Source organism: Capricornis sumatraensis, chromosome 1 (assembly GCF_032405125.1).
Source record: "Capricornis sumatraensis isolate serow.1 chromosome 1, serow.2, whole genome shotgun sequence".
Classification (NCBI taxonomy): Eukaryota; Metazoa; Chordata; class Mammalia; order Artiodactyla; family Bovidae; genus Capricornis; species Capricornis sumatraensis.
Window position 1 is genome coordinate 101,641,426 of NC_091069.1, and position 16,765 is coordinate 101,658,190.

Genomic DNA, 16,765 nt, shown 5'->3' on the forward strand with positions numbered 1-16,765 from the left:
TGCCGTGTGGTGTAGCCAAAAAATAAAATAATAAATTTTTTTTAAATGCAGAATTCAAAAGCCATATATTAGGACAGTTTATGGAGGGAAATATTTTAGGTTCTTTCAACACTAATTAATGTTAACAAGTAAGCACAGTATGTTAGTTGGATTTGGTGATGCTTTATGTAAGTGGGTGTTAGGATTGATGCTCAGAAATGCATAAAAGTTTTTCCTGTTAAAATTGAAGGGATTTCCCTGGTGGTCCAGTGGTTAAGACTCCGTGCTTCCAATGCAGAAGATACAAGCTCATTCCTTGATCAGGAAACTAAGATCCCACATGTGCATGGCATGGCCAAAAATAAAAATTAGTTGTAATTAAAGTCTGATATTTCAACCTGATATATCTGCAAGGAGTTTGGGGTGAAGTAGGAGAATGATATGCTTTGGAAAAATTTCCTCAGTATTATACTTTCAGCTTTAATGAATCGAACATTTGAATTTATTTTACTTTCTCATTTTTCTTGATATTGAAGTATAGTATCAATTAGTAGTACAGTTTGTTAAGAAATTGAAGCACTTCTTTTTTCTTCCCCCCAATACAGAAGCTCCACCATGAGACGAGGTGGATGGAGGAAGAGAGCTGAAGATGACTGGGAAAAATGGGTGTGTTTTAAAAGAATAAAAATAATTATGTTGAACTGTCTAGGTATTCTTCATTCTTCTTTTAGTTTATGATGTGGTTTAAGGTCTTTTCTAAATTGTAAATCACTTTACACACCAACTCTTTGTGTGTATTCACAGTATATTGAAAGCTTAAACTGTGAGAAATTTTGTCCTGAGGAAATAAATGTTCTAGTGCACAGAATTTGTTATATCATCATTTTATCACAGATGTGCTAATAATCCTAGAAAACAGGAAAACATAGACATCCAGTTACGGGATTGGTCAAGTAAGTTATCTTCTGTAGCATAGAAGAGTATGTACCCATCATTTAGCTGTGTGCTAACCTGGCAGGATGGTCTTGTGGTATAAAGGAATATTACATGTGATCCTGTGTGTGTAAAACTTCTTGTGTTCTTAGGCACAGAAATAAGCTTTGAAAGTAAGATCCCATAATGTTAGCAGTGAATGGAGCACAGCTAATTTAAATTTTCTTCTTTTCTGGGAAAAGAAAAAAAAATGTTTAATGGCATGTGATATTTGAATAATCAAAAACAGTATTAAAGTCATTTCCATTTTGGGGAAAATCTATACCACTTCTAGACATCTACAGTTTTACTTTGAAGACTTTATAAATAAAGTAAGATTGATAAGTCTTAATAGATTTTGCTTAATTATTTCAGTGTTCAGGAAAGGTATAGCTGAATTCATAGATTTCTAAAAGTCTTTAGCAGACGTAATAATGTTTTTACATTCTGTTTTTAGGTGGTTGTTATGAACTTTAGTACTACTATCAGATTGATTAGATCCAGAATTTAACCACAGAATTGTTTATTGTATTGTTATCCACACGTATGGGTAACTGCTGGTTTGAACAGAGAAGATAGTGGAAGCCAGTCTAAAATATACTTGTCAAATTTTTAATTGGTTTAAACTTTGGCATAACTTTCGTAGATAAGAGCAATATTCTGTGATATTACACTTATTCCAGACTTACCTTTTCCCTCTTTTAACATAGCACTTACTGTTGTAAGAATGTGATAGGGTTTTTCTTTAATTGGAGGGTAACTGCTTTACAATGTTATGGGCAGAATTATTAAAAATTGAGTTAACAGGAAAACTTTGACCTGCCTGTTGTATCACCTTGAATTATGCTGTACGTCATCTTTGTATGTTGATCACATCACAGAGTAAGGGCTTTTGTTTTTTCCTTTTTAAAATGGGGAGATGGGAAGGAAATAAAACTTTTATGATTAGTGTACCTTTTCTTGAATTCTAGGGTGGGTATATGGCCGCCAAGGTCCAGAAATTGGAGCAACAGTTTCGATCAGATGCTGCTATCCAGAAGGACGGAACTTCATCAATTTTTAGTGGAGTCGCCATCTATGTTAATGGATATACAGGTTGACTGCATCTTAAACTTTTTATCTCATTTTACGTGTACCTTTTTTAAGGATTGGAGTGACTTGTTTTAAATTCTGTTTTTAATTATTTATCTTGCATATAAAAAAGATAGAAGTAAGACCCTCTGCTTAGATACTCCTTCCTCACGCTTCCTTTCCATCTCGTCTCTGCTTGCCATGGTCTTATTTTAATTTTTATCAAAGTATGTGTTTTTTTTTAAAGTCAGATGAAGTTTAAAATGAAAAGTTGTAGTCCTGTTTAAACAGCTCATCACACATGTGGGGCTTTGTAAACTGTGAGCCTCGAAGAGGGGGACCTTGTAGGGACCCTCCCCTGGTGACTCTTCAGCTGTAATTGTCCAGAGGCCCTTTGGGGCTGGGGGTGGGAGGACCGGGCGTTAGGTTCTGAGCGTGTGGCCTTGAGTCAAGTGTAAGCCCAGCAGCTGGCATCTGGCTGCCTGCAGGAAAGCTGAGGGCCCAGTTCTCACTGTTGAGGAAGCAGAGTCTCATTTACTCTCCTGTATTTTTCCCCTTCTGCGTCCCTCCTCTCCTCCTGCCGTGCCTGTTGTCACTGAGTCCAGTGTCTGGAAGGGACAGGATGGTTTTTCTCTGTGAGTTGGAGAGGAGATTGAGAATTTTAATTTACAGTGTCAACCATCAGCTTCCTGTTGTACCGGCCATCCAGGAGCCCACTTTTCCCGTCCATTTCTTAGTTGGCTGTCAGCCCCTTGTTTTTAAGGTCTCCGTGAACCGCTTCCCCTTGGTCGTCCCCTGTTCTGCTCTTGGTGGGGTGGCTCGCCTGCATGTCCACCTTGGCGTTCTCTGATTCTGGTCGGCAGGACTGTCCTGATGTCTAGTCTGGCCTTCACGCGTTGCCGCTCCTCTGCTGCTCTTCGTGCTCTCACTGTGGTGAGCAGCTCCTTGCCTCACTTCTGTAAACTGGAGTCACATTCATTCATTCATTAGATTTGCCTCCTTCCCTAAGCTGGTCCGTAGTATATACATTTCAGAGCGTTTTGGCTAGAGAACAAAACACCCAAGTTTTGTAATTGTTTGGTGGACTTCACCTGTGAGGCCATCTGGTCCTGGCCTTTTGCCTATTGGGTTTTTTTTGTTTCTTGGCCGTTGCTGCGTGGGCTTTCTCTAGGTGCAGCAAGTGGAGGCTGCTCTCTGCTTGTGGTGCAGCGGCCTCTCTTGTAGCAGAGCACAGGCTCTAGGTGTGCAGGCTTCAGCGGTTGCAGCTCCTGGACTCAGTAATCGTGGCACACCAGCTTAGTTGCTCCTCGGCATGTGGGACCTTCCTAGACCAAGGATCAAACCAGTGTCCCCTGCACTGCAAGGTGGCTTCTTAGCCACTGGACCACCAGAGAAACCTTTATTGGGGGTTTTAAATTACTGATTCGATTTCAGTACTAGTAATTGGTCTGTTCATGCTTTCTATTTCTTCCTGGCTCAGTCTTGGGAGATTATTCCTGTCTGAGAATTTGTCCATTTCTTCTCATATATAGCTGCTCACAGGAGTCTTTTTGGAGTCTGTCTTTCCCTGGTGTCCATTTTAACTTTTTTCATTTCTGGTATTATTTGTCTTTATGATTTCTTTCTTTCTACTAACTTTGAGTTCTGTTTGTTCTTCTTTCTCTCGTTACTTTAGATGTAAGGTTAGGTTGTTCATGATAAAACCCTTACCAAAATTCCTGTTAAGGGCATGTTTCTTCTAAAGACCCAGACTCACCGAGTTAGTTATTCTAATAAAAGTACTCATTTAAATGCTTGGATTTGTATTATTTGTGCTTAAAGACAATCTGTTGCTTGAATAGCCAAGAAGATACACAAGCTTCCGGTGGATATCACCCCCCAGTAGCTGTTGCTGTGTGAGGTGTGATGCAGTTTTCCCTGCGGCTCAGCTGGTAAAGAATGCACCTGCGATGTGGGAGACCTGGGTTCAATCCCTGCGTTGGAAAGATCCCCTGGAGGAGGGAAAGGCTACCCACTCCAGCATTCTGGCCTGGAGAATTGCATGGACCCATGCGGTCGCAAAGAGTCAGACATGACTGAGTGACTTTCACTTTCCTTTCCTTTTCCTAGGATAAAAATGAAAAGAAATACAGAGCTATTGAAACTAATTAATTTAATGTGATACTAGTAATGCCAATCATAACATAACTTTAGTGAGTCAGACATTTTTATGGGAAAGCATAAACCACATTGATTCATATTGAAGATATTCTTCTGAGTTTTATTAAGAATAAAATAATTTGAAACAGAATTGGGGATAAAACGGTGCTTCTTGGTTGGCAATTCTTTTTTTTATTTTGGTTTACGTTTTGGCTTTGATGCAAGTTCGTATTAGGAAACCAAATAAGATTATTTTAACTTTTCTTATATTTTCTTAAGTACAAGTTTAGATAGCTTCATAGGAGTGAAGTCTAACCAGCCCTCCGGCAAGTCTGCTCACAGTGGCTTTAAGCGGTGGGGAGATCCTCGCCGTTTCTAACACTGAACTGCTGCCAGCACCAGATCCATTACTTGAGGTGCCTGTCTGCTCTTCGAGGCCTCGCTTGTCAGTAGCTGTTTTTGTTTTTTGCTTTTCTAAGATTTTTTTTTTTATGTGGATGAGTTTTTAAGAAGTAATTTTACTTATTTCGGTTGCATTGGTCTTTGTTGGTACGTGGGCTTTTCTCTAGTTGCAGGGAATGGGGGCTGCTCTCTCGCTGTGGTGCACGGCATTCTCACTGTGGAGACTTCTCCTGTGTGGAGCACGGAGTCCAGGGGGAGTGGGCTTCAGTAGTTGCGGCTCCCGGGCTCTAGAGCCGGGGGACTCAGTAGACTGAGTAGTTGTGGCGCACGGGCTTAGTTGCTCCATGACATATGGGATCTTCCCAGACCAGGGAGCGAACCCAAGTCTGCTGCGTTGGCAGATGGCTTCTTTATCCCTGAGCCACCAAGGACGCCGGCAGGAGGTGTTTCTATGTTGGTCAGCTATTAGTGGCCAGGAGGATCGGCTGTGCTGAGGTGTTTCTGTGTTGGTTGACTATTAGCGGCCAGGAGAATCGGCTGTGCTGCTTAAGGCAGAATAGCACTATCACTTTGTGGTTTTCCTCCCAGCTTTGTTTGCTGACAGCACAGCCAAGGAGAAAGTGAACCAGTGATGTGTTCGTTAGATCATCCAGTTGAAGGGATCGTTCAGCTAGTGCTCTACTTCTACTTTCTTATATGTAAAACTTTCAGCGTGTTTTATTATTAATTTTACAGATCCATCTGCTGAGGAATTGAGGAAGCTAATGATGTTGCATGGAGGCCAGTATCACGTGTATTATTCCAGATCCAAAACAACACACATCATTGCCACAAATCTTCCTAATGCCAAAATCAAAGAGTTAAAGGGAGAAAAAGTAATTCGACCAGAATGGATTGTGGAAAGGTAAGTTTAATTTTTAAAGCGGTTTTGGAAATTGGAATGCTTATTTGTATTATAAACCCTTACCTAACCTGCAGTACCTTTTAACTTAAGGGTGAAGAGTAATCAGTATCTTAAACAACACTGCTCTGCTCCTTGGGTGGCTCAGAGGTAAAGAACCCACCTGCCAATGCAAGAGACACAGGTTCTATCCCTGGGTCAGGTCGATCCCCTGGAGAAGAAAATGGCAGCCCACTTTAGTATTCTTTCCTGGGGAACCCCATGGACAGAGGAGCCTGACGGGCTACAGTCCATGGGGTCGCGAAAGAGTCGGACACGACGTGGCAGCTCAGCAGCAGCTGTACTGCTTAGCCTTGCGTCATAGTTCCGGAGCCTGTGGTCTGATGCTCGTGTTCCTGCACCCTCAGCTCCCAGAACTTGGGAAGGTGACTCAAGTGACAGTAAGAGGCAGGGATGGAAGGGCTTGACTAAGCCTGTTACTCATTTAGCAAATGTTTGTGCACCTCTTATCAGTAGACAGTGCTCTTTGTACTTGGGGAATACATCATCGAGCAAAGCAGAGCCCCTCCCCTGCTTCTGGGAGCTTCCATTCTACTAGGGGAAACAGATAATGAACAATATGTGAGTAAGTTGGAGACGACTAAGCAACTGAACTGAGTAAGCTCGTATCATATGTTAACAGTGTAGTACATGCTGGGGGGAGATGAGGAGGATGTGGGCCTGACGCTCTTGGCGAGGAGGGCAGCTTGCAGCACTGTTAATACCTATTGCTCAGTTGTTCTAGTTTTTTGGCTGTTGGTTTGGAACTGGTGTGTTGTAAATCAGTGGTGGCCATTCTTTGTAACTTTCTAACATAAAATACATCATCTGAAATTTGAGGATGAGCTAGAACTTAAGTGATTCACATATAATTTATATGAGTGAGTGAAAGTTAAAAGTGAAAGTATTAAAATCATGATTTATGCATGAATGGATTGTAATCAGTATATGAGAGAATGGTCAGATTGTATAGTGGAGTGTTAATGACACAAACTTAGAAATTACTTAGGTCAGCCGCCAAAGCTTTTATTCTTACCCTAAATTTCATTAATTCTGACACCTTAAATTAATTTATTCGGTAGATTTAGACTTGTTCAGGCCTTCTGTGTCGCAGATACAGCAGCATGGATTTGTGAGAGGCAGCATGTTGTGGAAAGGCTGTGCCTGGGCTCTGGAAACAAAGCTGGGTTCATGTGCCAGCTCTGCTGCTCAGGGTCCCTGTCGTCTTGGATTGTAACAGGAGCAGGGGTGCAGCCATTCTGAACCTTCCTCCTCGTTTGTAAAAGAAGATCACTGTCTACCTGTTAGGATTATGTGAAAGCTAGAAATAATTCACGCAGACTGCCTGGCACGGTGCTTCGCGTCTTGTAGAGACGTAATACGAAAGAAGCTGCTGCTGCTCTGCTATTTTATTTTTATTCTATAAACATGACCAAGTATTAGAAAAATCAGTTCCAGAGAGTCAAAGGTACCTTTAGGGGAAAAGTGCATTTGGCTTCCAGAAAGCCAAATTATTCATATAGACAAGGGTTTTTTTAATTTAAGTCTTGGTGTATTAAGTTGAAGACTCATCCCTGGAACATGTTTGTGCTGTGTTCCGAGGACCCAGTCACTGTTCGTTATATAGGACTTATCCACATGGCTTTTAGTGGCGTGTCTTCTTAAAAAGGAGTTGTGAAGTTTCGTATAAGAGGTTAGTATTATGTCAGAGTTCTGCCATGTGTGGGCACTTACACAGTCCTTTCATTTTGCTAGGGCTGGGATTGCGGTCTGGGGCTGTTTGGCTTTGGGGAGAATAAGGGAGATCGTGGATGATAGGAAAGAGGGGTGAGGAGGGCCCTGGCTGGGTGTAAGTTAACGTGTTTAGAAAATGGTGGTCTTCATGACAGCTCTTTATACTGGCTCTTTTTTGCTGAATGCAGCTAGAGGGGTAATTCAGTAATAATCGCAGCTGAGGCAGTGACAAGTTATAAAATACACCTTTAGACCTAATGATCTGTTTTTAAATAACTGAAGTGACTTTGGAGTCATGACTATGTGATGTATCTGCTTTATGTGGTGGAGGAGAAGGCAGGGCTGATAAGGGTAGCTGATTTGCCTGAGTGGCAGAATCCAGAGTCCAGGCTTCTGACTCGACATTGGGTCTGCTCGTTGCACTGAATTAAGTTGTTACAGGAGAACTGCCTCGTTCATCTCTCTAGAAATGGATCAGTCAGCGCTGTGCCCTGATACATGACATAAATGCCTGGTGTCCGTGCCATCATAAGCATGGGCTTCTGCAGGGGAAATCAGAGCTGTTTGCTTCCATGCTCTAATCCCAGTCTTGTTCATCTCTTCTCCATTGCAGTGCTTTAATGAGTTTATTATACTTAAAAATTTGAACATTATATTAGCTATTTAAAGGATGATATATGGTATTCTCTTCTATAATTGGTTTTCCTGTTTTTGGTTTGAGCAGTTTGAAAAGTGACTAACTCTTCTAAGTGTGCGGGTTGATTGCTTTGATTCACATTCCCTGATGCCTGTGAAGGTGCCATTAAACCCGAGTTAATACAGGCATGATTACGAGGTCACGACTTCCAAGAGGCAGGCGAGTCCTTTCATGAGAAGCCTGTGTGCATTAGTTCAAGTTCTGAGTTACGTTACTGAAGGCTTTGTCGTGTGAATCTTACGGTTGTATATGGTATAGTATGAGTTTGTGATTTTCACATTTTTGTTAATCCCTTTCTGCAGACAATTTGATGTGGAAATTTGAAGTGTGAAGTAGTTAGGAAGCCGCTCTGGTCACCCCTCTGGCTCCTCAGGGCAGAGCACAGTAGAAACCATGGGGCTGTGTTACTCCAAGTCTGTTTTGTTCTCGTCGTCCGTTTTGCATTGAGTCTCCCATGGCAAGAGAGCCTGGTTCTCCCGGGCTGGGCCCCGAGGAGAGAGGTTCCTGTTCACGCCAGCCCACAGGGTCTTCTCGTGGGAGGGACTGCTGGCTCCCAGTCAGTGCGCCCTTCCTTCCTGAGTTGCGCATGCTCGTGTCTGTCACATAATTGCGGTGCCGTGAAGCCTCACACTTCATATGGAGTAAAACTGTTTCTAATTACGCTCTACGTAATTATTAGAGTGCTTATTCAGATCGAGCATAAGTTGGCTGCGATTTTATCTCGTGACTTTCCCCTTTGTTTCTGTGTCTTGCCTCAATTCTTAATAGAAAATATGCATGATTCTCATTTCTGGTCTATATTTGCATCTTTTTTTTTTTAAATTATCTTGAGTATTTACTTTTTTCTCTCACAACACTGCAGAATTCTTCTCAGATTATTTTTACTTGGCCAACTACTCAGTACACACATTTCAGTCCCCCCCCCCCACGTTGTAGATAATATTTATAAGAAAATATATTCCTGGTTTTCAGGAGCTAAAGAATGACTGTGAATAGTTTATATTTGTAGTGAAAAGTAAAAAGCAGTTTGGGCCCTGTAGGATAAAGGACAACAAGTTATATATATGTGTTCTTACCTGTTATTTCCTTTTCTGAGCTTGTACAATCTTGGTGAGTGGTTGGAAAGCTTAGGTGATCAGGGTGGTGGGGACAAAGGGAATTTTAATGTTGAATGAATGAAGAATTTTTGTTTAGTGGTAGAATATAAGGCAAAAACAGTTTTTCCTCAGCACATAATTCATTCCTTTCTTGCTTTAAATTCACTTTTGAATGAGGAAGAAGACAGATGCCTGAATTAGATGGGCAGGTGAATATACGGTGTTAGACAGGGGTTTTCTAATAGAGAATGACTGGGACGTTGGCTGGAACCATACGACATTTGATGAGCAAAATTGCTGTCATCTAAAGAAGATAGTAAGGGATTCCCTGGTGGCTCAGAGGATAAAGCATCTGCCCGCAATGCGGGAGACCCGGGTTCGAGCCCTGGGTTGGGAAGATCCCCTGGAGAAGGAAATGGCAGCCCACTCCAGTATTCTTACCTGGAGAATCCCATGGTCAGAGGAGCCTGGCAGGCTACAGTCCACAGGGTCGCAAAGAGTCGGACACGACTGAGCGGCTTCACTCACTTCACTCAAAGAAGTTGGTATTGCTACAGTGATACTACAGAGTTTGGAATAGAAATCAACGTAGTGAAGTTCATATCTCGATTTCTACAAAATTTTCCAGATTCTGGTTATAACTGTCAGTGTAAATTCATTGTGTCAGCATAGGAAATGATTTAGAGGACTGTTAGAAGCAAAGTTCTACTTTAGAGACAAGTTTATTGGGGCTAGAGGACAAAGTAAGTAAATATTTCACATCATTGAATATGCATCTGATACACTGAATAGAATATATTTATTATATATATATATATATATACATCTTTCATATATACCAGGGTATTTTCAGTGTATGAAGGAACTCCACTGTTTAAAGAACTCATGTAGTAGTATCTTTTGGTAAAGTGAAACTCCTTTTGATCTTGAAATTTGAATTTTGATATTTGGTATTCAGCTTTTTTTTCTTAAAAATAGTAGAAAATATACAGTTCCTTTGTGCTTAGGATAAGCAGTGAAATTAGAAAATGTTACAAGTTAATCCCTGAGAGGTGTCTTAAAAGAAGATCTTTGAGAAACATGCCTTCAGATAATGCTTTTGCCATGTCTGTAGTTGGACAGATGGATAAGTCATGACAGTTAGGAATGTACAATGTGTGTATAGTGGTTTGGGTTTGAAATTTTAAAAATCCCTTGTCTAACATGATGATGATGTACTGAGCTTTAGTTGCTTTTGCTGGGCATCTCTGAGGATGTCGAAACCTGCAGTATTAGAATTGGCTCTCTTACCAGTCTCCATGGGCTGAGTTACATAAGCCTTAGGTTCCGCCAGGTGGCCTCAGTCTTCACAGGGGTCGTGTGCGATCAGTGTTGACCACAGAGAGCACCTCCAGAGTCTGGTCAGCCAGCAAACTGTCAGGAGGCTGGGAGAAGCCAGCACGACAGTGGAGCATGTCCTGGCTTTGCTGCCCTTGGGTCTTCCTTCTGGTGTGCCCTTGGCACATCGGGCACCGTTTCAATCTCCGCTCACCCCCTAGTCCCAGCTGTGCTGAGTGTGATGAAGCAGGCAGACGCTCAGGGTAGGGCCAAGTCCCTCTGCTGCTGGGGCTGGGGGAGCAGGTGGGATAGGAGATGCTAAGAAGACAAAGATCTGTGGCCAGGCAGCAGAGGCCGGTGGTTAAAGGAAGCAAAGTTAGTCTGATAAAGAATAAAGGAGATTAATAAATAGTCCTGTTTTAGGATTTTCATTCTCTTATTTGAATGGAGTCTGTCATCTTGATAAAAACTAACTTTGCTGCTGCTGCTGCTAAGTCGCTTCAGTCATGTCCAACTCTGTGCGACCCCATAGACAGAAGCCCACCAGGCTCCCCCCATCCCTGGGATTCTCCAGGCAAGAACACTGGAGTGGGTTGCCATTTCCTTCTCCAATGCATGAAAGTGAAAAGTGAAAGGGAAGTCGCTCAGTTGTGTCCGACTCTTCGTGACCCCATGGACTGCAACCCACCAGGCTCCTCCATCCATGGGATTTTCCAGGCAAGAGTACTGGAGTAGGGTGCCATTGCCTTCTCCAAAAAACTAACTTTAGCCTGATGGTAAATTTATTTAGGTAAATGAGAATTGAAGTGTGTTGTCAGTAGTAATGTTTTCCACTGTCGTAATTTAATACTTCAGCATATTTAGTAATGCTACCTAAAGTTGAAGGTGTTTTGGGGGGAATTATATACTGATATAATTACAAAAAGGACTTAGTTTGTAACATGATACATTTCCATTTTTAGGATATCATCATATGTTTTTCAGTAGTCACAATTGTTGACTCAATATTTTGAATTGGTTTGTTTGTTTAAGCCAGTTCAGTAATTTCTTACACTTTTTTTTAAGATTTGTGGCGTGCCCTTTGAGGAAAACGTCAAAACTTTTGAATTTGTCAGATAATAAGAAAAGTATTTTACTCTTTATTTGTTTTTTCCTAAATAATTGAATGGTGGCTTTCTTAATATGTAGTTTAGGTTTAAAGCCACACATGCTTTCAAGTGTTTCAATTTTGAATTGAAAATGATATATTTAAAGACACAGTAACCATATGTAACTCAGTTTATTAGAAAGCAAGTATTAGTTTAATGAACTTGGTTTTAGTTCGTAGTTATAGTAGGTGTTTGGGATTGTCTGTTAATGGGCCAGGGCTGTCTGGCATTATACTGCTCATGCCCCCTGATTCACCCCAGTGATGTTTGGTATGTAGGTAGTGACTGTTTGGAAGCGGATACACAGGTGTATATAATAACTTGGCTTAGTTCCTGTCTTCCAGTGGCCTTGTCTCTGTCACATTTATACATATAAAGTAGTATAAATTACTTCTCTCAAAGTTGAGGTTCTTTCTTTTGTGCTTCGTATTACAGGCTTTCACATGTAATAGACCTGACGTGAATCTTAGAAATGGGAGATCCTCATCCAGTCCCGTTATTCTGGGGAAACTTGACATGTGAGATGGGTTGAGAAAACCTCGATGATTGTGTGTGAACTGGAGAAAGATTGTTGTAGTTGTTGTTGTTCAGTTGCTTAGTCGTGTTCGACTCCTTGCGACCCCATGGACTGCATCATGTCAGGCTTCCCTGCCCTCCACCATCTCCTGGCGTTTGCTCAAACTCATGTCCATTGAGTTGGTGATGCCATCCAGCCATCTCATTCTCTGTTGTCCCCTTCTCCTGCCATCACTCTTTCCCAGCTGATAGCAGGGTCTTTTCTAATGAGTCGGCTCTTCTCATCAGGTGGCCAAAGTATTGGAGCGTCAGCATCAGTCCTTCTAATGAATATTCAGGATTGATTTCCTTTAGGGCTGACTGGTTTGATCTTGTAGTCCAAGAGACTCTCAAGAGTCTTCTGCAACACCACAGCTCAAAAGCATCAGTTCATTGGCATTCAGCCTTCTTTATGGTTCATCTCTCACATCCATACCTGACTACTAGAAAAACCATAGCTTTTACTATATGAAACTTTGTCAGTGAAGTAATGTCTCTGTTTTTTAATATGCAGTCTAGGTTTGTCAAAACGTTCCTTCCAAGGAGCAGGCATCTTTTAATTTCATGGCTGCAGTCACCATCTGTAGCGATTTCGGGGAAAGATTGTGGTTAATATTAAAGTCATGATGATTAAAATATTGACTAGTCCAGCTCTGTATTTAAACTTTTCTCATCCTATTCTCTAGTTTTCCCCTCCTCAATGTGAGATTATTGGCCACTAGTTTTTAAAATTTCAGACACGTCTCTTCATGTTTAATTAAAATTATATTGTGTTCAGTTCAGTCGCTCAGTCATGTCCGACTCTTTGCGACCCCATGAGTCGCAGCACCCCCAGGCCTCCCTGTCCATCACCAGCACCCGGAATTCACTCATGCTTAACATCCATCGAGTCGGTGATGCCATCCAGCCATCTCATCCTCTGTCGTCCCCTTCTCCTCCTGCCCCCAATCCCTCCCAGCATCACGGTCTTTTCCAATGAGTCAACTCTTCGCATGAGGTGGCCAAAGTACTGGAGTGTCAGCTTTAGCATCATTCCTTCCAAAGAACACCCAGGGCTGATCTCCTTTAGAATGGACTGGTTGGCTCTCCTTGCAGTCCAAGGGACTCTCAAGAGTCTTTTCCAATATCACAGTTCAAAAGCATCAATTCTTTGGCGCTCAGCCTTCTTCACAGTCCAACTCTCACATCGATACATGACCACTGGAAAAACCATAGCCTTGACTAGCTGGACCTTTGTTGGCAAAGTAATGTCTCTGCTTTTCAATATGCTGTCTAGGTTGGTCATAACTTTCCTTCCAAGGAGTAAGCGTCTTTTAATTTCATGGCTGCAGTCACCATCTACAGTGATTTTGGAGCCCCCAAAAATAAAGTCTGACACTGTTTCCACTGTTTCCCCATCTATTTCCCATGAAGTGATGGGACCAGATGCCACGATCTTCGTTTTCTGAATGTGGAGCTTTAAGCCAGCCTTTTCACTCTCCTCTTTCACTTTCATCAAGAGGCTTTTTAGTTCCTCATCACTTTTCTATCATAAGGGTGGTGTCTTCTGCATGTCTGAGGTTATTGATATTTCTCCCGGCAATCTTGATTCCAGCCTGTGCTTCTTCCAGTCCAGCGTTTCTCATGATGTACTCTGCATAAAAGTTAAATAAGCAGGGTGACAGTATACAGCCTTGACGTACTCCTTTTCCTGTTTGAAACCAGTCTGTTGTTCCATGTGCAGTTCTAACTGTTGCTTCCTGACCTGCATACAGATGTCTCAAGAGGCAGGTCAGGTGGTCTGGTATTCCCATCTCTTTCAGAATTTTCCACAGTTTATTGTGATCCACACAGTCAAAGGCTTTGGCATAGTTAATAAGGCAGAAATAGATGTTTTTCTGGAACTCTCTTACTTTTTCCATGATCCAGCGGATGTTGGCAATTTGATCTCTGGTTGCTCTGCCTTTTGTAAAACCAGCTTGATCATCTGGAAGTTCATGGTTCACTTATTGCTGAAGACTGGCTTGGAGAATTTTGAGCATTACTTTACTAGCGTTTGAAATGAGTACAATTGTGCGGTAGTTTGAGCATTCTTTGGGATTGGAATGAAAACTGACCTTTTCCAGCCCTGTGGCCACTGCTGAGTTTTCCAAATTTGCTGGCATATTGAGTACAGCACTTTGACAGCATGATCTTTCAGGATTTGAAACAGCTCCACTGGAATTCCATCACATCCACTAGCTTTGTTTGTAGTGATGCTTTGTAAGGCCCACTTGACTTCACATTCCTGAATATCTGGCTCTAGGTGAGTGATCACACCATTGTGATTATCTTGGTCGTGAAGATCTTTTTTGTACAGTTCTTCTGTGTATTCTTGCCACCTCTTCTTAGTATCTTCTGCTTCTGTTAGGTCCATACCATTTCTGTCCTTTATTGAGCCCATCTTTGCATGAAATGTTCCCTTGGTATCTCTAATTTTCTTGAAGAGTTCTCTAGTGTTTCCCATTCTGTTGTTTTCCTCTATTTCTTTGCATTGATCGGTGAGGAAGGCTTTCTTATCTCTCCTTGCTATTCTTTGGAACTCTGCATTCAGATGCTTATATCTTTCCTCTTCTCCTTTGCTTTTTGCCTCTCTTCTTTTCACAACTATTTGTAAGGCCTCCCCAGACAGCCATTTTGCTTTTTTGCATTTCTTTTCCATGGGGATGGTCTTGATCCCTGTCTCCTGTACAGTGTCACAAACCTCATTCCATAGTTCATCAGGCACTCTATCAGATCTAGTCCCTTAAATCTATTTCTCGCTTCCACTGTATAATCATAAGGGATTTGATTTGTATTAGGACCACTAAAACAAAGGAGGAACGAATAAACTAGAAAGAGCAATGGCATGTTGTTGGTGGAATACTCCTGTTACTGAGAACATTCATTTTTTGTGAAGCTCGTGTACCCCAAGTATTAAACTTTTAAATTGGTCTGACTTTTTTGTTTTAGCATCAAAGCTGGACGACTCCTGTCCTGCATTCCGTATCAGCTGTACAGCAAGCAGTCCTCTGTACAGAAAAGTCTCAACTTTAATCCTGTGTGCAAACCTGAGGATCCCCTCCCCGGTCCCAGCAACATCACCAAGCAGCTCAACGACAGGGTGTAAGTGCGTCTGGGTTGGGGCGACTGCAGAGCTGGGGTTTAGCAGTGCGCATGGCCCCTGCTCTACTCAAGATAGAAACAGACATAAAACTTGGTTATTCATCTATATTAATCCTGTTGAAGTATAGGGGTGGGTGTCTTACCTAAAAATTATTTTTATCATGACAGTTTCATAAATAAAATGTAAACAAAACTTTTCCACTCACATTAGATTTCCATGTTAAACCAATGGCTGTTAAGTTACTAGAAGTAAAACTTTTCATGAATTTTCATGGCAGTGATAATTTTTGACACGAGTACTTTGCTGTAGAGTATTACCTTCTCAAACTACGCCACCTGTATGTTTGTTGTGTGCTGTTACACAGAAAGATAGATGATGAAATGTTAACATTTCTAGGTTATTTTTGAAAAATTCTAAGTCAGTAACAATATAGAAACATAAATATTTTATGTTGGTGAAAATTTAGTTGATGACCCTCAAGGTTATAGAATTAGAAATGAATCTAGGCCTTATTCCATGTGTCTGTTTTTTTAAAATATTTTGATTTTAAGCTTTAATTGCAGTAACCCTAGGTAAATTGGCTCCACAGTTAATTGGTATGTTGCCTTAACTTGTATATCAAGTGGTTTATCGTCATGATTCATTGTCATGAGTCTTCTCCTTATTTATTAAATTGCTTGCTTTGGGAGTTGGATATGTTTTTTCCAAAAGACCAGGAGTCTTAATTGCATGGGGGATCCAGTGTCACTACCTTTGGTAGTTTCGTTGGCGTTTGTTCTTCAACTTGTATTCACTTACATAAGTTGTTTTTCATGTTACCTAAAACTTCTAATTTTGTTTTTTTAGTACCGTCAATGTGTACAGGCAATATCAGAAAACTTTCTGAATGCACAACTTCATCTTTTTTTTCTTACTCCACTAATAAAGGAAAATATTTATGTGTGTGTGTTTTGAAATTCTTCCCTGTGTCGATTTTAGGAAGAATTTGCCTATTAGATTTTAATTCCCGATCCATCTATGTTGTTGCCGAGTGAATGTATTACCCACTTATGGTGTATTTCCAGTCCAGCCACTTTAGGTGTCCGATCGCCTAGGCTGGAACACCGCAGGGCAGAAAGAGGGCCGTGAGCAGTGTTTTATTCCCAGTGTGTGCATTTCTATTGCATATGTTGCTAGTACTCATTTAAAGTCTTAGGATTTATAACAGAAAACTAGATCTAAGGCTTTTCTGATTGCACTTTTGTTTCTTGATCTTTATTTTCTGGCATGTTCAGTGCATTTTATAAAGTTTTTTGAGGCTCTTTCATGTCGCTTTTTGCTCCCTTGCTCTTTGTCTTACGGGCCAGACTTTCTCTGTCTTGCATCGCATTAGGGTTTTTTCCCTTCCTCTCTTAATCGTTTCTGGTTGGTTTTCTGTTTCTCTCTTTGGTGTGCTCACTTGTGAGGCTTTGACCTGCTCAGAGTTGGCAGTCAGATTCCACAAGATGATCAGCCAGAGCCAGCCCAGAAATGGGAGGTGATGTTTGGATCCAGCTCATGTGTGGCTTTCCTGTGTAGTCAGACTGTCATTAGTAATAGACCCAGTTGGTA

General features: G+C 41.4%; 1 protein-coding gene across 3 annotated transcripts in view; it reads left to right on the forward strand.

The window, feature by feature from the left end:
* Positions 1-594: 594 nt before the first annotated feature.
* Positions 595-16,765, forward strand: part of REV1 (REV1 DNA directed polymerase) — a 54,495-nt gene continuing 38,324 nt past the window's right edge. For 2 of the 3 annotated variants that reach the window (XM_068963674.1, XM_068963683.1), the window contains exons 1-4: positions 595-645; positions 1,923-2,046; positions 5,299-5,467; positions 15,022-15,174. In XM_068963674.1, the coding sequence (XP_068819775.1) occupies positions 595-645; positions 1,923-2,046; positions 5,299-5,467; positions 15,022-15,174 (497 nt within the window). Of the gene's footprint in view, positions 646-1,922; positions 2,047-5,298; positions 5,468-15,021; positions 15,175-16,765 lie in introns of those variants that run through there. The other variant, XM_068963692.1, reaches the window with a different exon arrangement.